At 44.8% G+C, this 27,967-nt stretch overlaps 1 protein-coding gene across 4 annotated transcripts in view; it reads right to left on the bottom strand.

Annotated features, from left to right (window-relative positions):
* The window catches only part of LOC133488347 (metabotropic glutamate receptor 4-like), a 217,301-nt gene that overhangs the window by 52,198 nt on the left and 137,136 nt on the right, over positions 1-27,967 (bottom strand). For all 4 annotated transcript variants that reach the window (XM_061796089.1, XM_061796099.1, XM_061796106.1 and 1 more), the window contains one exon: positions 15,211-15,427. In XM_061796089.1, coding sequence (XP_061652073.1) covers positions 15,211-15,427 — 217 coding nt within the window. The remainder of the gene's footprint in view (positions 1-15,210; positions 15,428-27,967) is intronic.

The following is a 27,967-nucleotide window of genomic DNA, read 5'->3' as shown; positions in this document are numbered from 1 at the left end:
ACAGAGCCCCGGAGCTGGCCGCACGACACAATCTCCTGCCGCGCGGCCATTTTACATCCATTATTGGATGTAATAATCGGACGACTAGTGAAACAAGCTAGCTCGTTAGCTGACAAAGCATGGTGCAAAGCCTTGAGGTAGAGGTTTTCCTGCGTCTGTACAGTTTGAGCATGCATGTTTGTTTGTTTGTTGTTGGGGATTGTGGGTGGATTCTAGTTTCATTTTCTTGGGCGGCCCGCTCAAGTAAAGCTTGTGTAGGTAAAACACTGCTGTAGTTTGCATGTTTATCTCTTAAAAGAAACACCTGCAAGTCACATGTTCTTGACACCTGACATTCTACACATAAAAATATACATCTAGATTTAAATATTTTTCTTAGATGATTCTTAAAAATTTTGTCACAATTATATACTGTATTAAAACAGCATATGGAAAAGTTAAGCATGTGCATGTGCAGGAAGAGTGGTGGACAGAGAATTAATGTTTTTGCTCAATGTTGAATTACTTCTGGTCTCTATTATTAATTTGGATATAAAAGAGGTCAGGGAAACTAGTTCATGGAGAGAAGCTGGTCTGATTTCTGACTATTGTTGCTGTTCCCTTGAGCAAGGCATTAGAACTGTCATGGTCGGTGTCCTGCAGTCCCCTTTTGAGCTTGACGGGCGATTAGTGCCTCGCCTCTCTCTCTCTCTCTCGCTCTCTCTCTCTCTCTCTGTCTTCAATCAGCACTCATCACTGCCTGCATATAAGCCTGCCAGATCCAGGAATTCATTGCCAGAGTATTAACACTCTATTGTGGTACACACGCCAACTCAATCATCCTTGTAAGCAAGTTCCTATCCAATGACCAGTAACTGTACTCAACCTGTTGTGTTTTCTCCTGCTTCCAGTGATCCTCCGCCTCCAGCTTCTCTGCCCGCTCCAACCACGCCGTCAAGGTATTCCGCCTCCTCACGTTCCCGCTTCCTGACCCTTCCTTGGTCCTACGAACAACGACCCGTCTTGGATATCTGAACTCTTGGCGCGTCTAAATAAACCATTCTCATCTACTCCCTCCGCCTCAGTCTGCTTTTGGGTCAAGTCAAATTTTATACGATTTCATATCGTGACAGAATACTCTGGCCATCATGGACCCAGCAACACCGGAAACGTTGAGGGAAGCACTTGCCCATCATAGGCAGACAGGACAAAGCCCTCTGCGGGATCATGGACTCATTGAATACCCTCACACAAGTATCTCTCCTGTCCTCCCAGAGCTACTTCAGCTATCCTCCCACAGACAAATCTAATATCACATTTATCATTAACCTCCTGCGTGGAAGAGCTGCCAAATGGGCTACCGCACTTAGGCAGAATTCCTCTACTGTCCTCGTGTCATTTAATTCATTTTCGGACGAGCTCAAAAAAGTTTTCGACCGCCCCGACAAGGGTATGAAAGCCACTCGGCACCTCCTAGCTCTCACCCAAGGTTCAAGTTCTGTGGCATCGTACTCCATAGAGTTAAGAATACTTGCCGAGTGAATGTGGTTGAGACAATGGCGCTTTAAGAGGGATTTTTTTTTTTTAAAGGATTATCAGAGCCACTCAAAGACGAGCTCACAGGCAGGGACAAACCCACCACGCAGTAGAACATCGTCCACGGGCACAACGCCTCCACCCACTCCACCACACCCTGAACCCCCCGCTGCCTCCTCTTCACCCTCCACCGGACCATAGGAGCCCATGCAACTAGCAAGACCCGTTTAGACCCCGTGAAACGTCAGTGCCGCTTCACTCACCGATTATGTATTTATTGTGGACAGCCGGGTCACGTCATAGCCAATTGCCCCATAAAACCAAAAGACCGGGCTCAGCACGACCCAAGAGCACCGTGGTGAGCCAAACCAACACTCCCCAAACTCTCCCTCCCGTATGACCATTCCCTCGTGTATTCTTGGTCCCGTTCACAAAACACTTCTGGCACAGCCCTCATTGACTCCGGCGCAGATGACAATTTTATTCATGAGGGCTTGTCGTCTCAGCTCCAGCTTCCCCTCGAGCCCCTCCCATTCCCTAAGAAGGTTACGGCCCTGGACGGGCGACTCATCTCCCCTGTCAACCACCAAACTGCACCGTTCAACCTGCTCATTTCAGGTAATCACCATGAAACCCTCCAGCACTTTGTCATTCCTTCCCCGGGAACTCCGTTAGTCCTTGGTATCCCTTGGCTCAAGAAACACAACCCCGCCATAGATTGGATCCACCTGTCAATCACTGGTTGGGGTCACTTCTGCCACTCCCACTGTCTCCTTTCGGCTTTCCCGACCTCCAGCAAACTTCAGCAACGAGTTACTCCAATCGATCTCTCCCGAGTCCCAGAAGAATATCACGACCTCTCTCCTGTTTTCAGTAAGGATCTTGCCATCTCTAAACCCCACCCGCCCACCACCCACCGCCCCTATGACTGTGCCATTGACCTCCTGCCGGGAGCCCCTCTTCCCTCCAGCCGCCTCTTTAACCTTTCCCGTCACAAAAAAGAGGCTACAGAAAAGTAGATCTGCGACTCCCTTGCCTCCGGTCTCATGCGGCCCTCTTCTTTGCCCCTCGGGGCCAGGTTATTTTTTTGTTGAAAAGAAAATACCACTCTCCACCCCTGCACTGGCTGGAGGGGACCGTCTCTCCCTTTATTATATGGAGTGACCACAAAAACCTCGCTTATCTCCGTTCCGCCAAGCGCCTGAACCCCCATCAAGCACGTTGGGCATTGTTTCTCAGTCGGTTCAATTTTAGCCTCTCCTTCCACCCTGGTTCCCATAACGGCAAGCCTGACACCCTCTCCCGCCTCTATTCACCCCCTCCAGTCCGGTGGAATCAGAGCCTATCCTTCCTTCTTCCTGCTTCGTTGGGGCTGCCACATGGGAAATCGAACAAGTTGTTAAGAAACCTCAGAGAACCCAACCCAAGACCAGACCCCCTGACCGTCTCTTCGGACATTAGTGGGCCCATAACTCCAAACTAACCTGTCATCCCGGAATCACACGAACCATTCATTTCATTCAACGACACTTCTGGTGGCCCAGTCTGGCTAAAGACACCCGTAAGTTTGTCCTAGCCTGCTCTGTCTGTGCCCGGAGTAAAGCTTTGCATCAACCCCGAACTGGTCTGCTGCGCCCCTTATCCATTCCGAGTAGCCCTTGGTCCCACATTTCACTGGACTTTGTTACCGGCCTACCCTCCTCTGAATGTAACACCATCATCCTTACCGTCATTGATCGATTCTCCAAGTGTGTCCATTATGTACCCCTTCCCTAGTTGCCCTCCGCTAACCTTCTAGTCCTCCACATTTTCAGACTTCATGGCATTCCGACTTGACATTGTCTCAGACCGAGGTCCTCAGTTCTCCTCCCAGGTTTGGAAAGAGTTCTGCAAGGCGGTGGGCCCAGCAGCCAGTCTGTCATCCGGCTCCCACCCCCAATCCAACGGCCAGACGGAGCGGACGAACCAAAACTTGGAGTCTGCTCTTCGCTGCGTTGCTGCACGCAACCGCGCCTCCTGCAACACCTTTCTCCGGTGGGTGGAATATGCCCACAACTCCCTCACCAGTTCCGCCACAGGTATATCTCCCTTCATGGCGTGTTACGGTGTTACATCGCTCTCCCACGCCAGAATACAAGGTGGGTCAAATGGTTTGGCTCTCCTCCTGTGACCTCCCTCTCCAAAGTGAATCCCGTAAGCTCACTCCACGCTTTATTGGTCTCTTTCCTATCACCAAAATCATCTGTGGTGTACTGACTAAAATGTGTTGAACTGTATTTGTTTGAATTGCTGTTGTGAAAACTAGTTAAAAGTTTGTTTGGTTCTTTGTGTGGATGGATACTGGGGTGTCCAATGGGATTGGGGGAAGGAGGTGGGTCGTGGGAAAAAAGAGCAGGAGATGGGCGGGGGAGGAAGAGTTTTTTTTGGGGGTTCGGTACCTGTTTTTCCACAAGAAACGGATTGGTTGGTTTTTCCACGCGAACTGATTTTTACTGTTTTCAACGCGAACGGATTTACTCTTTCAACGCCACGGGTCCTGCCTGCTCAACGCCACGGTTCCTGCCTGCTCAACGGCACCGGGCTGCCGCTTCGACGCTACGGGATCCAGTCGCTGTGCCTACTGAAGCGTTTCGAGGGCGCGTTCCTACGCCAATCGGTTTCGGTTTTCTTTTCCCCAGTGAACTGAGGGTTCAACGGTTTTGTGAGTACCGCCAGTGAGGGCTACACATCAATGCCACCTCGGTATAGTTTAAACTCCCCCTATCCCTCAAGTACCACCCAACATTTTATGTTTCCCTGCTTAAGCCCGTTTCCAGTAGAACCCTTAGCCCTCCGGACGTACCACCAACCCCACCCGTGTCATAGACGACCACCCTGCCTTAACGGTGTCGCGCATCCTTGATGTATGGCCCCGGGGCAGGAGCTTTCAGTTTCTGGTGGCTTCAGCCCTTCTGTTTATGTTTTTTTGTGTTTTTTAATATTTATCATTATTATTATGGTGTGGAAGAACGTTCCTGGATCTTGCACAAGCTTATTTTGGACGACTCGCTGATTAGGGACTTTTACAAGGCGCATCCTGACAAGCCTGGGAGGATGCCAGGAGGCGTCTGTTGAGGTGGGTTACTGTCATGGTCGGTGTCCTGCAGTCCCTGTTTTGGAGTAAACAGTCAATCAATCAGCACTCATCACTGCCTGCATATAAGCCTGCCAGATCCAGGAATTCATCGCCAGAGTATGAACACTTTATTATGGTACACAGGCCGACTCTCTCATCCTTGTAAGCAAGTTCCTGTCCGACGACCCGCAACTGTACTCAACCTGTTATGTTCTCTCCCGCTTCCAGTGCTCCTTCTGTGCCTCTCTCTTCGCTGCCCACTCCAAGCACGCCATCAAGCTCTTCCTCCTCCTCACATTCCTGCTTCCTGACCCATCCTTGGTCCTACGAACAACCACCCTGTTTTGGATCCCCGAATTCTTGCCGCTTCTAAATAAATCACTCATCCACTTCGTATTGTGACAAGATCGCTGCCGTAATGATTTCAAACTGCTGATTAGTTGAATTAGATTCATTTTTGTTATAATTGCTGGACATATCAAACATTTTAAATAACAAATACTTAATAACAAATACATTGCGGTGTTAAAAAAGTATTTGGACAATCAAACCTAATTTAGATATTGAGTATTATGAGCAGCATGCTCTTAATCTTCAGACCATAAACTCAAGTTTACAGTATATTGATGACACAGCTTATAATACAAGGGCGCAAGTTACACTCTGGCCCCAAGGTTGATGGATCAACTGAAAGCATGTGTTGGCATGGCTGTTTTCTTAAGCCAATTGGCAACCGGTTTCATCTGTCAGCAACTCTGCCCTCACGTCAGCATGCTGGAAGCTCATGAGTGGAAGTGGAGGCTCTCGGCTTATCCCCTACATTGCCGAGAATCGTAATGGCCAGCGATAACAGAGGATGTTGTCAAGCACATTTTCGTACATCCTACACTCATCTTACACACGTGTGCCGTGAACATGAGATGCCCACACATCAACACAATCTCTTTTAAATGTAAGATAAACCCACGTGGACATGTTTAATATGAAGGTTAAAGTAGGTACGATAAGTTAAACATTACGTCATGTTGATTCAATATAAATGATTTTCAGTCTTCACACACACTGACCAGTGTTTCTTGAGCCACAACAGCCTTTAAGCCACTTAGTAGACAAGCGTGACACCAAATAGAAGAAATTATTATTTCGACTCATGCGCTGGCGCAAAAGATTTGTCCTATTTTCCAGTAGTTGTCAAAGACTTAGATAAACTGGTAGATAAGTACACTATTTGTATATGTGTGTTGACCTGGGGATGCACATTACCTTTTAGATATATTTTGTAGCAAGCAGGTGTCTGTGTTGCTTCTGATCTCGGAGTCTGCCTCAACTGGCCTAATTTTATTTATACCAGAGTGTAAAGCTGCGGATGTCTGCTCAGCAAGTCTGTTAAATCTTGTTTGTAACCACAAAATCATAGAGGCTGTTACGCAAGAGGTGCAAGACGTTAGAAACACTACTCCGCATCATGCAGTGGTGTAAAACTACACCACTGCAAATGAAAACCAAAATAATAAACATTTTGTTAAGTCAATATCTTGATGACATTGTCAATCAAAACATTATTGCGCATGGCAGAGGTTTTGATTTAGGTATTGAGCAATGCTTATTGGTAGAGGTTGGTAGAGTAGCCAAATATTGTACTCAAGTAAGAGTACTGTTACTTTAGAATAATATGACTTAAGTAAAAAGTATTCATCCAAATATTTACTTGAGTAAGAGTAAGAAAGTACTCAATGAAAAAACTACTCAAGTAAAGAGTAACTTGTGAGTTCTTCTGATTTATTTTTTTTAATCAGAACATAAACATCAAATAAAATAAAAAAATAATAATATATGGGAGTTTACACCATTTAAATTTTTAACCGCCCCAAAACCAACAACACATACATTGGGCCCTTACAGAAATATTATTTGCTTTATTCGCTTAAAGAATTTCATGAAGAAGCTGTTTGCTGAACAGACTTAGTGATTGTGTGTGCGTGTGCGACACCATAGGGATAGTGCTAATGCTGCCATATCCACTGCCAAAACAACAATAGAAACATCTGCAACTTACCGCAAGGTGTTTTCTCAAGTTTGAAGTGGGCTGAAATATCAAAGTTTGAGCAGTCACGATTTAAGAGCTGCATAACAAGCTGTTGGCAGCTGTTCCCCCCCCCCCCCCCCCAAAAAAAATGAGTCATTTTGATTGGCTCGCGAACGCTAGGTGCGCTGTCATGTGACTGCCTTGTGTCATCTGATTGGTGAATTGGAGTAAAATGACATCGGTGATCCCGTTTGATTGGCGCAACAGGCACCCTGTGCGGAAGTCGAAGATGGAGTCTAAAAATAGACGCGCACACGCAAGAATAAATACAATAAATAAAAGTAGCGAACGGCATGTCGATCCTTGTAACGGAGTAAAAGCATCGATCCTTCTTCACATCTTCACTTCTTCACAACTACTCAAGCAACAGTAAAAAGTACTGTGCATTTAAAGTAGTCTGACAAATACAGTTTATGGAAAATGTTACTTGAGTAAATGTAACGGAGTAAATGTAGCGCGTTACTACCCACCTCTGCTTCTTGGTTAGTGAGTTCATACTACACAAATATCGGATCCAGATTAAGAAATGTATTTTCGCTTTTTGCTGTTTGACTATAGTGTAAATGGTACAGTCTAACTCAACATTCAAAAGTGTTTCCACAATTTGGCCTTGGGCCTTGTGGAGAGCTATGCTCCGAGTACCATTGTACTTAGGAAATTATTTTAAACAGTTTTCAATCTTGACAGATCTTTTCTGCACATTCCAAGAATGACAGAACAACATGAGCGCCCCTCTGAACTCAGGCAACGCAACAATAAATAGTCTAAAGAGAAGAGTGCTAAAGTAAAAGCGAGTGCTCACATGGTGAGAGCGCTCATGAAAAGTCACATTTGATGTTGCATAGAGTGACGTATCACTCACTGTCAGTTGCTTCCATTCATTGCTGACATCAAAGAGGGAAATGACAGTCTAATGTGCATTTGTCTTGTTTTTTTCCCCCTCTCTGAGCACATGACACTATTCTGTATTCCATCATGTTGCAGACAACTTTGTGGTGAAGGAGTTACAGAGCTGCACATCTGAATGCTTTGTGCAGATACAAACTGTACAGAATTCACTGTGGTTGTCATGGTTACAGCTAATGTTCTCCTTACAATATTCCTTTATTTTGAATAGTGGTGTAAATTATTCACACTGGCAGATTTGTGTCAAGAGCCTTCTTAAATGATGAGGAAGTCAATGATGAACAAAAGTTTAGATTTAAGATTTCGATTTTTGATAAATATATAATATACAGGAACGGTGGACGACTGGTTAGAGCTTCTGCCCCACAGTTCTGGGGACCGGAGTTCAATCCCCGGCCCCGCCTGTGTGGAGTTTGCATGTTCTCCCCGTGCCTGCGTGTGTTTTCTCCGGGCACTCCGGTTTCCTCCCACATCCCAAAAACATGCATGGTCGGTTAATTGACAACTTTAAATTGCCCGTAGGTGTGAATGTGAGTGCGAATGATTGTTTGTTTGTATGTGCCCTGCGATTGGCTGGCAACCAGTTCAGGGTGTACCCCGCCTCCTGCCCGATGACAGCTTGGATGGGCTCCAGCACGCCCGCGACCCTAGTGAGGAGAAGCGGCTCAGAAAATGGATGGATGGATGGATGTATACTGTATATTATATCCATCCATCCATTTTCTGAGCCGCTTCTCCTCACTAGGGTCGCGGTTTCCTCCCACATCCCAAAAACATGCATTAATTGGAGACTCTAAATTGCCCGTAGGCATGACTGTGAGTGCGAATGGTTGTTTGTTTCTATGTGCCCTGCGATTGGCTGGCAACCAGTTCAGGGTGTACCCCGCCTCCTGCCCGATGATAGCTGGGATAGGCTCCAGCACGCCCGCGACCCTAGTGAGGAGAAGCGGCTCAGAAAATGGATGGATGGATTATCCATCCATCCATTTAACCAGTCGGCCACCGTGCCGCCATACAGTATACATATTAATTAAATATAATGTCCCCGGCGGCACGGTGGACGACTGGTTAGAGCGTCAGCCTCACAGTTCTGAGGACCCGGGTTCAATCCCCGGCCCCGCCTGTGTGGAGTTTGCATGTTCTCCCCCTGCCTGCGTGGGTTTTCTCCGGGCACTCCGGTTTCCTCCCACATCCCAAAAACATGCATGAATTGAAGACTCAAAATTGCCCGTAGGTGTGAATGTGAGTGCGAATGGTTGTTTGTTTGTATGTGCCCTGCGATTGGCTGGCAACCAGTTCGGGGTGTGCCCCGCCTCCTGCCCGATGATAGCTGGGATGGGCTCCAGCACGCCCGCGACCCTAGTGAGGAGAAGCGGCTCAGAAAATGGATGGATAATGTCCCCGTCATTTTAGATGGGGGTCCACTTTTTTGTTCAACTCACATTTTAAAAAATTATCTCTCTGCTTCATCCCCAATGACAGAGTAACAACAGGGAAAATAAACACACATACAAAAACAAGCATTGCCTTTTAGACCAATGCGATGAATAAATCTGATTTCAGGTGAGCACTCTCCTCTGAAAGTACAGTATCACACTTTTTCATAAGGTGAGAGTAAAGTGACATGTCAGCTGCTATTACTGCACACGTCTCTGTGCTCTCTAAGGACACAGGAGGTACGAGTGCTTTTCAAAGAGAGGCTCAGACAGAGAGGGATCCACTGAGGAACATGAACTTGTGCATAGAGAACAAGGACGGATGACAGCAATGGGACATCAAATAGGAAAAGTGTTTCATCTCATCTTCCTTAATGACACTGGAGCCTCATCCCACAGGAGGATTTCACTGATGTTGCAATAGGAAGTGTCCAAATGAAAATATAGCTTTTTGAAGTCTTAAAGACAAACTATTTTTAGTAGAAGTCCTGTCTTCATTGTGACATTCCTTTTTTTTTTTTTGTTTGTTTTTGTTCTGGTGCTCCCTGTTCAGTTTTATTATGTCATTTATATGAACCAACGTCACAAAATAAAGATTGTCAGAGTCGCATAATGTTTGTACAAACAACTCTAAAACAGTGATTTTAGCAGCAACGATCGTGCTAAAATAAGATGGAAAGTGTTCTGGCTGGTCCAACAGTTCAGCGGTTGCCATGGTTTTCAACTCACACAATCGGTGTGACAGAAACAGGTCAAGACCAAGGACAAATGACAAAAAATATATATATTTTGTAGTTTATCTGAAGTTTTTTTTACAACCCCAATTCCAATGAAGTTGGGACGTTGTGTTATTGAAACAAATGATTTGCAAATCATGTTTCACCTATATTTTATTGAATACACTACAAAGACAAAATATTTAATGTTCAAACTGATAAACTTTATTGTTTTTAGCAAATAATCATTAACTTTGAATTTTATGGGTGTAACACGTTCCAAAAAAGCTGGGACAGGGTCATGTTTCCCACTGTTTTACATCACCTTTTCTTTTAACAACATTCAATTAACGTTTGGGAACTGAGGACACAAATTGTTGAAGCTTTGTAGGTGGAATTCTTTCCCATTCTTGCTTGATGTAAAGCTTCAGCTGTTCAACAGTCTGGGGTCTCCGTTGTCGTATTTTACGCTTCATAATGCGCCACACTTTTTCAATGGGAGACAGGTCTGGACTTCAGGCAGGCCAGTCTAGTACCCGTATTCTTTTACTACGAAGCCACGCTGTTGTAACACGTGCAGAATGTGGTTTGGCATTGTCTTGCTGAAATAAGCAGGGGTGTCCATGAAAAAGACGTTGCTTGGATGGCAGCATATGTTTCTCCAAAACCTGTGTGTACCTTTCAGCATTAATGGTGCCTTCACAGATGTGTAAATTACCCATGCCATTGGCACTAACACAACCCCATACCATCACAGATGCTGGCTTTTGAACTTTGCGTCCATAACAGTCCAGATGGTTCTTTTTCTCTTTGGCCCGTAGGACACGACGTCCACAATTTCTCAAAATAACTTGAAATGTGGACTCGTGTGACCACAGAACACTTTTCCACTTTGCATCAGTCCATCTTAGATGAGCTCGGGCCCAGAGAAGCCGGCGGTGTTGTTGATAAATGGCTTTTGCTTTGCATAGCAGAGTTTCAAGTTGCACTTGCGGATGTAGCGCCGAACTGTATTTACTGACATTGTTTTTCTGAAGTTTTCCTGAGCCCATGTGGTGATATCCTTTACACATTGATGTCAGTTTTTGATGCAGTGCCGCCTGAGGGATCGAAGGTCATTCAATGTTGGTTTTCGGCCTTGCCGCTTACATGCAGTGATTCCTCCAGATTCTCTCAACCTTTTGATGATATTATGGACCGTAGATGATGAAATCCCTAAATTCCTTGCAATTGTACGTTGAGGAACATTGTCCTTAAACTGTTCGACTATTTTCACACACACTTGTTCACAAACAGGTGAACCTAGCCCCATCTTTGCTTGTGAATGACTGAGCAATTCAGGGACGCTCCTTTTATACCCGATCATGGCACCCACCTGTTCCCAATTAGCCTCTTCACCTGTGGGATGTTCCAAACAGGTGTTTGATGAGCATTCCTCAACATTCTCAGTCTTTTTTGCCACCTGTCCCAGCTTTTTTGGAATGTGTTGCAGCCATAAAATTCTAAGTTCATGACTATTTGCAAAAAACAATCAAGTTTATCAGTTTGAACATTAAATATCTTGTCTTTGTATTGTATTCAATTAAATATAGGTTGAACATGATTTGCAAATCATTTTTTTCTGTTTGTGGCGGCACGGTGGACGATTGGTTAGAGCGTCAGCCTCACAGTTCTGAGGACCCCGGTTCAATCCCCGGCCCCGCCTGTGTGGAGTTTGCATGTTATCCCCGTGCCTGCGTGGGTTTTCTCCGGGCCCTCCGGTTTCCTCCCACATCCCAAAAACATGCCTCAATTGGAGACTCTAAATTGCCCGTAGGCATGACTGTGAGTGCGAATGGTCGTTTGTTTGTATGTGCCCTGCGATTGGCTGGCAACCAGTTCAGGGTGTACCCCGCCTCCTGCCCGATGACAGCTGGGATAGGCTCCAGCACGCCCGCGACCCTCGTGAGGAGAAGTGGCTCAGAAAATGGATGGATGGATGGATGTTTTCTGTTTTTATTTATGTTTAACACAATGTCCCAACTTAATTGGAATTGGGGTTGTAAAAAAAAACAAAAAAAAACTAAACTGCCAATCAAAGATTGTAAAAAGAACAATCTTTAAACACAGCGCAAATGGAATATTTTTGTTCCAAAACATTGTTATCTTATGATTTTTCTCTGCATATCAACTTTGCTAAAATTACATGTTGCTACAAAGGGATTCACGTGAGTGGGTTTAAAAGACGGCACAATTAGGAGTGAATCAACTATCCGACAATCTTTAAATTCCAAGGTGAAAGTGTCCAAGTTGTCAGTGATAGTATCTTCAATGTGAAGACTTGTCATTTTAATGCAATGTATTGCAGTCCTATTCTCCTTCTAATGTGTATGGAAGGCTTTCAATTTAAAAATAACTCCTGTTAAGCTTGTACAAGGAAGTATAATAGACGAGCTTATGTAAGAGGAGACACAATTTCAGTTCCCAGAAACATTAAATAATGTTCACAACCTCCAATGAGACATTTACAGTCAAGGTGTTAATAACATTCACACGGGTGCTTGCATACTTTGTGCTTGAATTATATTGTTAGTGCTCAATCGATCAGTAACCATTGGGCTTGACATTGTTAGTCCTTTTGGTTGTAACTGGCTATAAGTTCAGTAAATTGAGAACACTGAGTGACACTGATGTATTCATAAAGCAGTGGACAAAGGTAGGGAATGCTAATGCAACAAGTCAGCCTCCAGGATGCAGCAGACATGTTGCATCTGATCTTCTTGGCATGCTCCAGTATGACATGACTTCAAACAGTAAAATCCCTTGGAAAGAATGACTGTAACTGGAGATGGAACAGGTGGAAAGTGGACCGTAAGCGCTCATGACTTAGTTAGAGCTTAAAGCTGTGAAGGGCTGCAATATGAAGGGAACTTCAAGGCATTTTTATTGATCATAAGAAAGTAACAGATATATTGCATTCAATACGTTACATTTCCGAGGCTGAAATCTATTTGCAAATCATTCCGTTCAGTTATAAGTATTTTATTTAAAAGTTTAGAAGGTTTGGATCATGTACTTTTGAGCACATCAGTCCATTTACTCAATTGGAATGATTGAATTTCGAAATGACTCCTGCGTTAAAAGGGTATTTTATTCTTGCAAGTTCATTACTTTATCATATTATCCCACTGTTGGCAAAAATAAGTACAACCCCAATTCCAATGAAGTTTGGACGTTGTGTTAAACATAAATAAAAACAGAATACAATGATTTGAAAATCTTGTTCAACCTGTATTTAATTGAGTACACTACAAAGACAAGATATTTAATGTTCAAAGTGATAAACTGTCTTGTTTTTAGCAAATAATCATTAACTTAGAATTTTATGGCTGCAACACGTTCCAAAAAAGCTGGGACAGTGTCATGTTTACCACTGTTACGTCACCTTTTATTTTAACAACATTCAATAAACGTTTGGGAACTGAGGACACTAATTGTCGAAGCTTTGTAGGTGGAATTCTTTCCCATTCTGGCTTGATGTACAGCTTCAGCTGTTCAGTAGTCTGGGTTCTCCGTTGTTGTATTTTACGCTTCATAATGTGCCACACATTTTCAATGGGAGACAGGTCTGGACTGCAGGCAGGCCAGTCTAGTACCCGCACTCTTTTGCTACGAAGCCACGCTGTTGTAACACATGCAGAATGTGGTTTGGCATTGTCTTGCTGAAATAAGCAGGGGCGTCCATGAAAAAGACGTCGCTTGGATGGCAGCATGTTTCTCCAAAACCTCTATGTACCTTTCAGCATTAATGGTGCCTCCACAGATGTGTCAGTTACCCATGCCATTGGCACTAACACAGCCCCATACCATCACAGATGCTGGCTTTTGAACTATGAGTCCATAACAGTCCGGATGGTTCTTTTCCTCTGGCCCGGAGGACACGACGTCCAAAATTTCCAAAAACAATTTGAAATGTGGACTCGTCGGACCACAAAACACTTTTGCACTTTGCATCAGTCCATCTCAGATGAGCTGCGGACCAGAAAAGCCGGCGGTGTTTCTCGGTGTTGTTGATAAATGGCTTTTGCTTTGCATAGTAGTTTCAAGTTGCACTTACGGTTGTAGCGCCGAACTTTATTTAATGACATTGGTTTTCTGAAGTGTTCCTGAGCCCATGTGGTGATATCCTATACACATTGATTGATTTTAAGGCAGTGCCGCCTGAGGGATCGATGGTCATGGGTATTCAATGTTGGTTTTCGGCCTTGCCACTTACATGCACTGATTTCTCCAGATTCTCTGAACCTTTTGATGATATTATGGACCGTAGATGATGAAATCCCTAAATTTCTTGCAATTGTACATTGAGGAACATTGTCCTTAAACTGTTTGACTATTTTCTCACGCACTTGTTCACAGAGGTGAACCTCGCCCCATCTTTGCTTGTGAATGACTGAGCAATTCAGAGAGGCTCCTTTTATACCCAATCATGGGACCCACCTGTTCCCAATTAGCCTCTTCACCTGCGGGATGGTCCAAACAGGTGTTTGATGAGCATTCCTCATCTTTCTCAGTCTTTTTTTCCGCCTTTCCCGGAACGTGTTGCAGCCATAAAATTCTAAGTTAATGATTATTTGCTAAAAAGTTTATCACTTTGAACATTAAATATCTTGTCATTGTAGTGTATTCAATTAAATATAGGTTGAACATGATTTGCAAATCATTGTATTCTGGTTTTATTGTTTAACACAACGTCCCAATTTCATTGGAATTGGGGTTGTAATTACTTAAATCTGAAATAAATAGATAAATTATATAATCATTAAAAAAACATAAATATTGATATGGATATTGACATGAATCACTTGGAAATTGTGGTTGCCCTCTTCCAAACATTTCTATTGACTCTTTTCCAAATTGATAGCACAAACAGACTCTGAATTGAATTGTTTGTTGATACAGGATTAGATTAACAAACACTTCCCTAAATTTTGAGCATAGGATATCATCATACTAAGAATTTTTTTAAACCGTATTATACATTGATCAAGTTTGTCTCAAAGATAAATGTAGGTATTGGACTCTGCACTGTGGTCACTGTCTATGTAGTAGTGATTCTCCTGCCTAACTTTGCAGGCAGCGTGGGTTCGGTTCCCACTCAGTGATGGTGTGAATGCTAGTATGAATGGTTATCAGTCTCTATACAGTATCTGCCCTGTGATTGACTGGCAACCCGTCCAGGCTGGCACCTGCCTTTCGCCTGATGTTAGCTGGGAGCCTGAACAGTGATGTAGAAAATGGATGGATGGAATTTTACACAGTGACGTCATCTGAGCTAGGTTTTAGTACAGGTTCTGCTTATCACACACATAAAGTATATACAGGATTATATCATTATATTGGCGTTGACAGTAGCGGATAGAATGTTTGTTGTTTGAGAACAGAACAAAGACTCACTGTTCTCTCGAGACTTTTGAATGAATGCATCCACACCACTTTCCCCGTAGTTTCCCTCGGATGCCACAGTGGAGACATAGTTCCAGCGCATGGCTTTGACGATATCCACCATGGCCTGAGCCTGATAGGTGTCAGGCGGCACCACCCGAGAGAAGAAGTCGTAACGTGTGTTGTCACTCAGCTCTGGAGCTGTGGAGGCGTAGCTCACCTGAGGGATCTGCGGGGACAAAATAATGAGAATGACGATTTATTTTTATTTTTTTTGTCAATTGATTATGCTGGATGATAATGATTCTTCATAGTTAACATCCTACAAAACCTCTTGGGTATTAGTACTCTTGGCATTTACTTCATGAGTAAAATGAAATCAGAATCAGAATCATCTTTATTTTGCCAAGTATGTCCAAAAAACACACAAGGAATTTTTTAAAATTATTTTTTTTTGACAATTGTGCAAAAAGATGCAGAGTCCTCTCGCACTTAGAGCAGTTTGAATGACTAATATAGCAAGAGTCCGGTGCAATGACCATTGTGCAAAGGGCGTCAAGACTTCAAGGAATGTATGCAGTTTAAAGTGACTAGTAGTGCGATAGTCTGGGACAATGTTCAAGGTAATATAGAATACTTTATATTCTAATATGTAATTCTATATGTAATATAATATAATATAGAGTTTCATGATGTAACTGGTTTGGAAGGTAAGCAAGGATGTGTATTGCAGTATAATCAGATAAGGGGGTAGGAGTTTATTGCAGGAAAGCCCCCCCCATCAGGGTGTATCTGGAGACAATAAAGAACAGATGTCAACGAAGAAAAGGACTGCGGGGAGCCACTATAAACATTAGATTCAGGAATGTGGGACGGCGTCTGGAGACGGCATCTGGAGCCAGCGGCAAATGGTCATCATTCTGCAGAGCAACCATGACGTCAGATGAGACCATGGACCAATCAGACGACAGCGATTCCATACTTTCACTTTGAAACATTGTATAAGTCTGGAGTAGAATCAGATAGTTTTGTTCGACTACTCTATCTGCTAAGGATAAGATAGGGATAGTTACGAACCCAGAGCTCTGCAAGATGTATAGACTCCTCTGTCAGGAATAAATTGGTTGGTTTTTTAATACATTGTTATGAACGTAGTTCTTTCACGAAAACGAGCACGCTGGGAACCACAAGAGGAATAGGAGATTTTAAACACAGGTTCCTTCAATGTTGATTGTGCAAATGTTGCAGATACTCCTCAGTCAGTGTGCAAGTGGTGCAGATGCTACTCTGGTATGAGTGGCCAGTATTGGTCAACAACAGATATGCAAATAGTGCAGCGTGGCGAAACTACTACGGTGAGTGCACGAATAATGTATAATTGGCCCGACAGAAATGTGACAACAAACTCAAGAGCCAGCTTCTGTAGCCAGGGATCGGATCGCCGAGGTCCCCGCCTTCGGCCACCGCCCAGCTCGCACTGCACCTGACCCCTATGGCCCCTCCCACAGGTGGTGAGCCAATGGGAAGGGGAACCCATGTTACCCTTTCGGGCTGTGCCCGGCAAGGCCCCATGGGTGCAGGCCCGGCCACCAGGCGCTCTCCTTCGAGCCCCACCTCCAGGCCTGGCTCCAGAGGGGGGCCCCGGTGACACGCGTCCAGGCAAGGGAAACCTGAGTCCATAATTGGTCTTCTTCATAAGGGGTCTTTGAGCCTTGCTTTGTCTGCTCCCTCACCTAGGACCTGTTTGCCATGGGTGGCCCTACCAGGGGCGTGAAGCCCCAGATAACTTAGCTCCTAGGATCATCGGGACACACAAACCCCTCCACCACGATAAGGTGATGGCTCAAGGGGACTCTTGTTCACGAGTGAGGGAAGAATGGAACGGGAGATTGACAGGCGGATCAGTGCAGCGTCTGCAGTGATGCGGACTTTGTATCGATCCGTTATGGTAAAGAAGGAGCTTAGCCGGAAGGCGAAGCTCTCGATTTACCGGTCGATCTACGTTCCAACCCTCACCTATGGTCACGAGCTGTGAGTCGTGACTGAAAGAACAAGATCCCAGATGCAAGCGGATGAAATGAGTTTCCTCCGCAGGGTGTCCGGGCTCTCCCTTAGAGATAGGGTGAAAAGCTCGGTCATCCGGGAGGATCTCAGAGTAGAGCCGCTGCTCCTCCACATTGAGAGGAGCCAGATGAGGTGGCTGGGGCATCTGTTTCGGATGCCTCCCGGACGCCTCCCTGGTGAGGTGTTCCGTGCACGTCCCACCGGGAGGAGACCCCGGGGACAACCCCGGGGACGACCCAGGACACGCTGGAGAGACTACGTCCTTCGGCTGGCCTGAGAACGCCTCCCGATCCCCCCGGAAGAGCTGGATGAAGTGGCTGGGGAGAAGGAAGTCTGGGCGTCCCTGCGAAAGCTACTGCCCCCGCGACACGACCTCGGATAAGCGGTAGAAAATGGATGGATGGATGGATTAATGAATCGTGAATCAATCTTTGCAGTTTTATGACATTAAATATTTACAGATATACAAAAATACATTTCCTGAACTAAAAAAAGCAGCTTTTTAATTTGATTCATCCATTTAAATTAAAAGTTTGTCATCTCTATACAGCTGTATACTCTGGACTGTTTGACAGTCAATCACAGGGCACATATAGAGACAGACAACCCCGCCCCAATCACACTGGCACTGAGTGGAACCTGAATACACATTGCCAGCACAGAAGTCTGGCAAATGAACTGTTACACTGTAATAGACAGGATGTTACATTGTTATAACTATATATATATATATATATATATATATATATATATATATATATATATATACACACACACACACACACACACACACACACACACACACACTCCTTGTGATCACAGTATTGTTTTCAAATGGTCTCATCAGTCACACTTGAGCCAGTGGCATCCCCCCACAAATCCCACCCTTCTTTTGTGTCAGCCAATCAGCTGCCTTCATTACTCTTGTTCAACTAACTGTGTCTCGTGTTTGTGAATAGTCTATATCTGGTCTGTGTTTTTCTAGTCATTTTCTGTTGGAATGTTGTTCTTTTCTGTTTATTTATACTAAACGTAAGTAAAGGTTATTTTACCTTCCCAGTCAGTGTCAATATCCAGGCACTGCCGGTCCCAAGCACGGATGAAAATGAGGGAGTTGCGTCAGGAAGGGAATAAATACAGCGTAAAAACTTAGCCAAGCAAATCATGCAAGTGAATCGCTGTGGCGACCCCTGACGGGACAAGCTGAAAGACATGTTCTATAAAAGGTTATTTGACCCCCGTTTTGAGGCAACATCCCTTCTCTTGTATTTTTTGGTACTTTTCATTATTTATCATTATATTTATATATTATATATTTATTCATTCAGCTCCTGTTTCCCAATACATTGTCAGTGTTTAGTCCACCTGCTTTAACAACCACCACGATTACTGTAGTTTATTTTAATATTAATTGAAACATATTATGGATATAAACTCTATTAATGAGCATTTCTGACCATCTCGGGTCAGAGGCTCATCTGAACAAGTTTAAGGTGAGCAACTGCAGACGTGGGAGGAATTGTGACTGCATTTGATGATAAAACTTCATTGCATCTCTACAGTAAATATTAAATGCATGTGAACTGAGCTTTTGACTGCCCAGATCACATCAGTTCATCTTTGAGTTATAGAAATTTGAAGAATGTCACTCAAGTGACTCATCCTGTTCACACAAAGTGAGGCAGAAGCATTCATCTTGAAATTTTTACTCATTTCCCAACCAAGTTTCATGACAATTCTGTAATACTTTTTTTCCCCACGTGATGTGTAATGAACATTGCAACACATATTGCCAGATAGTGATGTTGTAATCAGGCCAAATGTTAAAAGAATGCAGATAGCGTTACACATTGTTACAAAAACTGCAAACTAAAAGCAGCTTTATTAACTTGATTTACATCTGAAGAGCAGAGCAAGGCAGTGAAGGGAATTCTGATCCAGTGCTGATATTGTCCCAGGCCATCACACTGCCTCTTAACAACATTTCCCTGTCTGACAGTCTTGTTCTGAGGCTGGGTCTGGTGTGCAAACACTACACGTCATGAAGTGAATGTTTGTGTTTCTCTTGGATGCTCTCAGAGAGGCAAGCCGTGTCAGGTTGAGTATATTATTGTATGTATATATTATATACATATTGCTGGCTCCCCCTTTACCCCCCAAAAAATGTTCCAGAAGACCCCTTCTTATCCACCACTGCCTACAAAATGACAGAATACCATCCTATGCAGTTAAAGTACTATGTGTAATATTCCTCTGGCGCAAGGATCGGAATATAGGAACCATCAAATGTGGAAACCGCGATTGACACCATTTCGTTAATTTTCTTGCTACTTGATAGATTTATAATGTTAGCCATGAGAACATTGTCCACCACAGCACAGAAGTGTGTTATATATAAAACACTATCAAGACAGATGGGATTTACTCCTGTACTCTTATGTTTTTATTGCGAGTTTCCATAGGGTGATGGCAACTCTTATTGGCATGGGTAAATACACAGGATTGTTGGTGTCACGACATTCCAGGTCTCATTCTAGTTGGCGGCAAAGGGACGTTGGATTCTGTGTGAGCACAAAACAACAATGGGCCACAGGAACTTTTTGTCCTAGGAACTAAAAGTTCCTGGTAATTTGTGAAAGCGCCCATGCCACCAGTAGGCCAAAATGCACTGACTGTCACCGACTATGTTTCCAAATAGACGCAATATACATATATGAAATTGTTTTTCTTGGCAGACTTTGATGTGATCAGGCAGCATCCAGTAGAGTGCATTCAAGTGTTGTTCAAAGGTGTTTGGAAGGTGTTAATGAGCTCACATTTCAGAATATTCTAGACTTCTAGCACCTAAAAGTACTGTGAAAAATAACCCATTAGATAAACACAGTTAAAGTTCACTCCTCTATCAAATTATGCAATGCAAAAACCATTTTAATGTATATAGGTGGAAAATGTGTTAACATTGTGTTTTTCTTGCATATGGCAACCATGAGCATGATTCAAACTATAGCAATGAACCTTTTTTTAGCTTCTCTCCTGCAACATACGAGGCGGTTAACAATATTAAGATATAATAGTATTAAAAATCAATGTGGATGAAAACCAGCCTCTTTCTCAGAAGCTTCTTGGTTGTATGGATTAACTACATCTATATGAACACTCTAAAATTGTTAGGTTTGGTCGAAACGACAAATTTAGTCCCTATTGTTTCCCTAATACTGACGGACAGGGGGTTCAGGTGGATGGGCTCTGGCTTATCTATTGTGCCTCTAAGTTACTTGTGCTTCGCTTGTCAAGCTTTACAGCACAGCATGGATGCTGATGACAACAGTAGCAGATTAAGCGCTTGCAAATCCTCCTAATAAAGAAAGTAATTTCTGTCTGTGCATGCGTGCCTCAGACTTTGCTTCAACTGTGCGAAGTGATCTACTTTATACTAGTGAGTGGATCACTAGCATGAAAAGGGGGCACTACGGAGTTACGATATTTCAATGAGCAACTTGTTTTTTTTCCTGAGTGCTAAATATTCAACAGACATCTTCAGACGGAAATTATAATTCCTCAACTCTGAGCAATTCTAATGCAGCTTCCATGACGCTAACAATGAAAGTGAGGTTATTCTGTGATCCGTCCCTTAAACTGCATTTACACTGTAGGTTTAAAGGACACCCACCTTGAGCCGTCACCTTATCGTGGTGGAGGGGTTTGTGTGTCCCAATGATCCTAGGAGCTAAGTTGTCTGGGGCTTCACGGCCCTGGTAGGGTCACCCATGGCAAACAGGTCCTAGGTGAGGGACCAGACAAAGCACGGCTCAAAGACCCCTCATGACGAAGACAAAAAAATGGACTCAGGTTTCCCTTGCCCGGACGCGGGTCACCGGGGCCCCCCTTTGGAGCCAGGCCTGGAGGTGGGGCTCGAAGGAGAGTGGGAGGGGCCATAGGGGTCGGGTGCAGTGCGAGCTGGGCGGTGGCCAAAGGCGGGGACCTTGGAAATCCAATCCCCGGGTACAGAAGCTGGCTCTAGGGACGTGGAATGTCACCTCTCTGGCAGGGAAGGAGCCTGAGCTGGTGTGTGAGGTCGAGAAGTTCCGACTAGATATAGTCGGACTCGCCTCCACGCACAGCTTGGGCTCTGGTACCAGTCCTCTCGAGAGGGGTTGGACTCTCTTCCACTCTGGAGTTACCCACGGTGAGAGGCGCCGAGGAGGTGTAGGTATACTTATTGCTCCCCGGCTCGGCGCCTGCACTTTGGGGTTCACCCCGGTGGACGAGAGGGTAGCCTCCCTCCGCCTTTGGGTGGGGGGACGGGTCCTGACTGTTGTTTGTGCCTATGCACCAAACAGCAGTTCAGCACTTCAATGCTCACGTGGGCAATGACAGTGAGACCTGGAAGGGCGTGATTGGGAGGAACGGCCCCCCCCGATCAGAACCCGAGTGGTGTTCTGTTATTGGACTTCTCTGCTCATCACGGCTTGTCCATAACGAAACCATGTTCAAGCATAAGGGTGTCCACACGTGCACTTGGCACCAGGACACCCTAGGTTGCAGTTCGATGATCGACTTTGTGGTCGTGTCATCGGACTTGGGGCCGCATGTCTTGGACACTCGGGTGAAGATAGGGGCGGAGCTGTCAACAGTTGGACACCAACAGTGAGGGATGCCGTCAAGCTGAAAAAGGAGTCCTATCGGGCCTTTTTGGCCTGTGGGACTCCTGAGGCAGCTGATGGGTACCGGCTGGCCAAGCAGAATGCAGCTTTGGTGGTCGCTGAAGCAAAAACTCGGGCATGGGGGGAGTTCGGTGAGGCCATGGAGAAAGACTTCTGGACGGCTTCGAGGAAATTCTGGTCCACCATCCGGCATCTCAGGAGGGGGAAGCAGTGCACCATCAACACTGTGTATAGTGGGGATGGGGCGCTGCTGACCTCGACTCGGGACGTTGTGAGACGGTGGGGAGAATACTTTGAAGACCTCCTCAATTCCACCGACACGCCTTCCCATGAGGGAGCAGAGTCTGGGTTCTCTGAGGTGGGCTCTCCCATCTCTGGGGTTGAGGTCACCGAGGTGGTTAAAAAGCTCCTCGGTGGCAAGGCCGGGGGTGGATGAGATTCCCCCGGAGTTCCTCAAGGCTCTGGATGTTGTAGGGCTGTCTTTGTTAACACACCTCTGCAACATCGCGTGGACATCGGGGACAGTGACTCGGGATTGGCAGACTTGGGTGGTGGTCCCCTTTTTAAGAAGGGGGACCGGAGGGTGTGTTCCAACTACAGGAGGATCACACTTCTCAGCCTCCGTGGTAAGGTCTATTCAGGGGTGCTGGAGAGCAGGGTCCGTCGGGAAGTTGAATCTCAGATTCAGGAGGAGCAGTGTGGTTTTCGTCCTGGCCGTGGAACAGTGGCCCAGCTCTACACTCTTGGCAGGGTCCTCGAGGGTGCATGGGAGTTTGCCCAACCAGTCTACATGTGTTTTGTGGACTTGGAGAAGGCGTTTGACTGTGTCCCTCGGGGTGTCCTGTGGGGGGGTGCTTCGGGAGTATGGGGTACCGAACCCCCTGATACGGGCTGTTCGGTCCCTGTACGACCGGAGTCAGAGTTTGGTCCGCATATCCGGTAGTAAGTCAGACTCGTTTCCTGTGAGGTTTGGACTCCGCCAAGCCTGCCCTTTGTCACCGTTTCTGTTCATAACTTTTATGGGTCCGGTTTGGTGGCCTCAGTATTGCATCTCTGCTTTTTGCAGATGATGTGGTTTCTGTTGGCTTCATCAAGCCGTGACTTCCAACTCTCACTGGAGCAGTTCGCAGCTGAGTGTGAAGCAGCTGGGATGAGAATCAGCACCTCCAAATCTGAGACTATGGTCCTCAGTCGGAAAAGGGTGGCGTGCCCTCTCCAGGTCGGGGATGAGATCCTGCCCCAAGTGGAGGAGTTCAAGTATCTTGGGGTCTTGTTCACGAGTGAGGGAAGAATGGAATGGGAGATCGACAGGCGGATCGGTGCAGCGTCTGCAGTGATGCGGACTTTGTATCGATCCGTTGTGGTAAAGAAGGAACTAAGCCGGAAGGCGAAGGTCTTGATTTATAATAATATATAATATTAATATATTGACTAATATAATAATTAGTAAATTTTTTTGTTAAATATTTGGGGAATTGTGGTTTATTTAGATGATGATTTAGATAATGATTAAAGCTGGGTACACACAAAGAGTTTCATTCCAACATGATGTGACGAAGAATGTACCGTAACTTATATGGTAGTTACCTTGACATTTCCATATGTTCAATCAGAAAACAGTTTAGGCCTTTCTGAGTTTCTCATATTAAGTACAGCACTTGACTCGGTTCTTCCTCGAAAACAGCTTCCAGGGCAAAAAGATCTCACAAAGAGTACAGATATATAATATTTATGTTCGATGCTACTTATTATCATGACTTCAGCACTGACGCAGGGCCAAATGAGCTCATTTAGTTCCTTGTTTACGCACATTTATTTAAAGACTCAAATCACAGCAATTATGTGTAATTCTCAAACACAAAGTGAGTGATAGAAAGCAATGTGGAACGGTTGCGTGAACTGAATAAATATGTTTAAAGACCCTGTAAAATGAATTCAGAGATTTGTTTCTCAACACATTAAATATGTTAGAAAATACAATAAGTGTTAAACTCCTTTTCACCATTTCAGTTGTCCGGATTTTTTGAGCACCCATTTCTACCACTGCAAGGTGCAGTTATAAACATAACTATCCCAACACCCCTACAAATGTATCTTCCCCGGATGCCACAATTTAAAGAACAGGTCAGTGTTAATACTTACATTCCTAAGTGTTATGTATTTCGTGTTTTTCAGTCTATTCTAATATGTTGAAACGCAAAGCACTGTGGATTTATAACTAGCAGATACTATGTGCTCAAATGTGTGTAGTGTGAAAACACAGCCTCAATAACGTATGCCGCTGTGTTTAATAAACAGTTAACATTCCTTGAAGTGTTTTTGATATGTGGACCCACACATGCCACAAAGCCGAGTCAGGCAGTGATGTATTGGACGACACTGCTGCCAGTCCATGGTGTCCGGAACCCTGTTAGCCCACTAGTAATGCCTCTTGTCGCAGCAAACATTTGCAAACATATATGGATGTGTCAGCATATACGAGATGAGACGAAAGTATATAACTGACGGGTGAAAGCTGTGTGGGGTTTGTTTTCAGCGCATTAAGTGACACGCCTACAGTGTCTGATAGCTGGGCGAATGGCTTTTATTTGTCACGATTTTGGAGCCTCATTTTACATACTGATATATATATATATATATATATATATATATATATATATATATATATATATATATCCAGTGTATATATTAATGCTAGGAAGTGATGTATTCTATGAAAAGCAACACGCTGTACAGGGGTATTGCTGTAGTCCAGTGAGCAAGAAATGTCGCTGACATAACATGATAAGCTCTGCCTGTCCTGATTTGTGACAGAATGGGGAAATTGTGTGATTGTTGCTGCAGTGCAAACGCCTGAGATGAAAAAGCACAGTGTAGCTTGCCGCCAGATCTCACTGATTTGGCAGCGACAGACAGGCTTGGACGTGCCATGGCACCCCAATATACGACAGCGGCAAAATTCAAGGAAAAAGACATCTTTATTAAAATAATTAAATTTACATTTAGATAGCAGACTTTCAACTTTTATTAATGATCCTCTAACATATAAAATCTTATTGATGGTAATGCATTCTAAAAAGTGGCTGTAACGGTCTGAAAAGAGAAATCGCCACAGCTCTTTGGGTGAGTACAAGAGACTGATAATGAATTCAGATTATTAGACTTTAAGCAGCAGGCAGAAGTTGAAAATGAATGAAGTTCTTCGGCAGGGTCTGGTCTTCTAATTACATTGAGCAGTATTCCTGAAGCAAAAATGATATCCCCATCCTCTGTTTAATTTGAATATGACTTATCTATCGTCAGAACTGCTGAGTCATATGCTAAACTGAGAGTCAATTTAGTTTTTAACCAGTATCCAAATGGTGCCACTAAAATAAAATAAAAATCCATATGATGTCAGGGGCAAAAGCTCAATCTGCTTTTTTGTGCCTTTCTACCAGGGTTGGTCCATATGTTCATTGGTAACATCTCAAAAAGAGTCCTCTGACAGGATATTGCACAAAAAAACTGATCCTGCTGTTTCATACGTCCTGATGTACTCTAACCTTTTTGATATGAGTAGAACAATGACTTTGGTTGTTCTGTTCAAAGAGTGAACCAACAGCATCAACCTCCTGCTACTTTCTGTGCAATGTCGGCAGGCCAGCTTTGGGTTGCTTCGGTGGGGCCAGTCAACCCCCTGGGTCCCTCGGTGTGGGTGGTGACCCGTCCACTGGGCCCTTCTCGGGTGGGCTTCTGGACCTGACCCTGCCTCCTGGGTGGATGGTGTTGGGTCCTCAGCCCCCACAATGCAGACGCAGCAATTACAGGTCACCTCTGAAGGTTATTGTGCATGCAAGACGGAGTCAATTCACTTGCATGATTCCGTAGATACTCACCTCTGGGACTTATTTGCTTGGTGTGGGGCCACTCATTCACTGCGATAACTTATAACTATGCTAACTTCCTGGGTATCCCCTCACTTGCACTCTGTTTCTAAAGATGTTTAGAATTTACATAGCCACTCCCGCACACTTCACCACTACCTCTGTCCTGCATGCTTTCCCTCCTGTCCTTGTCTATGCCAGCCCTGTCCTATATTGTCCTGTCCTTCCTTCACAGGGTGTAGAACAACTGCCCCATACAACATTAGAATCTGTGTCATTGTACTAGGCATATCATGATTTACTTTCCTCATCTTACTTACAGCTAATGTACTGTCTTTTGTTGTGTTCTCTTCCTATATTATTTACTTATCTTTTCACTGTCTTTCCCCTTTTTTTTCTCCTGTCACTCCCCTTTAAAAAATGTGTTCTGTCTGACCGAAATTTTCAATAAAAATCCATCAATATAAAGAACCACAGTGGCAGCTTAAAAACTCCCCTGTGTCACAGTTAAACTGTTCCGGAATTAAAAGGGATACAGATCCTCCTTTCTGTTTGACCTAACAGCTGAACAGGACCAAAAAAAAAAAAAAAAAAAGAAAGAAAGATTTTTCAGTGGCAGTCTGAGTATATATGTGTACTGTTGACAAAATATTTTATATACTGGTTAATTAAACAGCTCCCATTTTAGATTCTCTTAATAAATCTTAAACTTGTAATGGTTTTAGCAGTTATTCAATGAAACAGTGTAAGGATTGTTGATGTATTTTATTGTATTGTATTGCAAATAAAATATTTGCTCAAAACTAATGCAGTCAAAAGAAGCATTACTCAAATGCCGTGAGGAGCTCAGCAAAGTGGCAAGCAACACATATAGTGTAGTGGACACTTGTTAGTCAACCCATGTTGACGTGTTTGTTTTCTTTCATTTGTGAGGCATGTGATCCTGGACCTATTGCATGTGGAAAGTATCATCCATCCATTTTCTACCGCTTATCCGAGGTTGGGTTGCGGGGGCAATAGGTTTAGCAGGGACACCCAGACTTCCCTCTCACCAGCCACTTTATCCACAGCTCTTCCGGGGGGATCCCGAGGCGTTCCCAGGACAGCCAGCCGAGAGACGTCGTCTCTCCAGCGTGTCCTGGGTCGTCCCCGGGGTCTCCTCCCGGTGTGACATGCCCGGAACACCTCACCAGGGAGCCCTCCGGGAGGCATCCGAATCAGATGCCACAGCCACCTCATCTGGCTCCTCTCGATGTGGAGGAGCAGCGGCTCAACTCTGAGCTCCTCCCGGATGACCGAGCTTCTCACCCTATCTCTAAGGGAGAGCCTTGACACCCTGCGGAGGAAACTCATTTCGGCCGCTTGTATCCGGGATCTTGTTCGTTCCCACAGCTCGTGACCATAGGTGAGGGTAGGAAAATTGAGAGCTTCGCCTTTCGAGCTTAGCTCCTTCTTTACCACAACGGACCGATACAAAGTCTGCATCACTGTAGACGCTGCACCGATCTGCCTGTTGATCTCCCGTTACATTCTTCCCTCGCTCGTGAACAAGACCCCAAGATACTTGAACTCCTCCACTTGGGGCAGGATCTCCTCCCCGACCTGGAGAGGGCACACCGCTTAACACTCGGCTGCGAACCGCTCCAGTGAGAGTTGGAGATCATGGCTTGATGAAGCCAACAGAACCACATCATCTGCAAAAAGCAGAGATGCAATACTGAGGCCACCAAACCGGACCCCCTCTACGCCTCGGCTGCGCCTAGAAATTCTGTCCATAAAAGTTATGAACAGAATCTGTGACAAAGGGCAGCCTTGGCGGAGTCCAACCCTCACCGGGAACAAGTCCGACTTACTGCCGGCAATGCGGACCAAACCGGTCGTTCGGTACTACATACTCCCGAAGCACCCCCCACAGGACTCTCCGAGGGACACAGTCGAACGCCTTCTCCAAGTCCACAAAACACGTGTAGACTGGTTGGGCAAACTCCAATTCACCCTCGAGTGCCCTGCCGAGGGTGTAGAGCTGGTTCACTTTTCCATGGCCAGGACGAAAACCACATTGCTCCTCCTGGATCTGACATTCGACTTCTCGACGGAACCTCCTCTCCAGCACCCCTGAATAGACCTTACCAGGGAGGCTGAGGAGTGTGATCCCCTTGTAGTTGGAACACACCC

This window comes from Phyllopteryx taeniolatus, chromosome 1 (genome assembly GCF_024500385.1).
Source record: "Phyllopteryx taeniolatus isolate TA_2022b chromosome 1, UOR_Ptae_1.2, whole genome shotgun sequence".
In the NCBI taxonomy this organism is placed as follows: Eukaryota; Metazoa; Chordata; class Actinopteri; order Syngnathiformes; family Syngnathidae; genus Phyllopteryx; species Phyllopteryx taeniolatus.
This window is presented reverse-complemented; position numbering and strand designations above follow the sequence as displayed.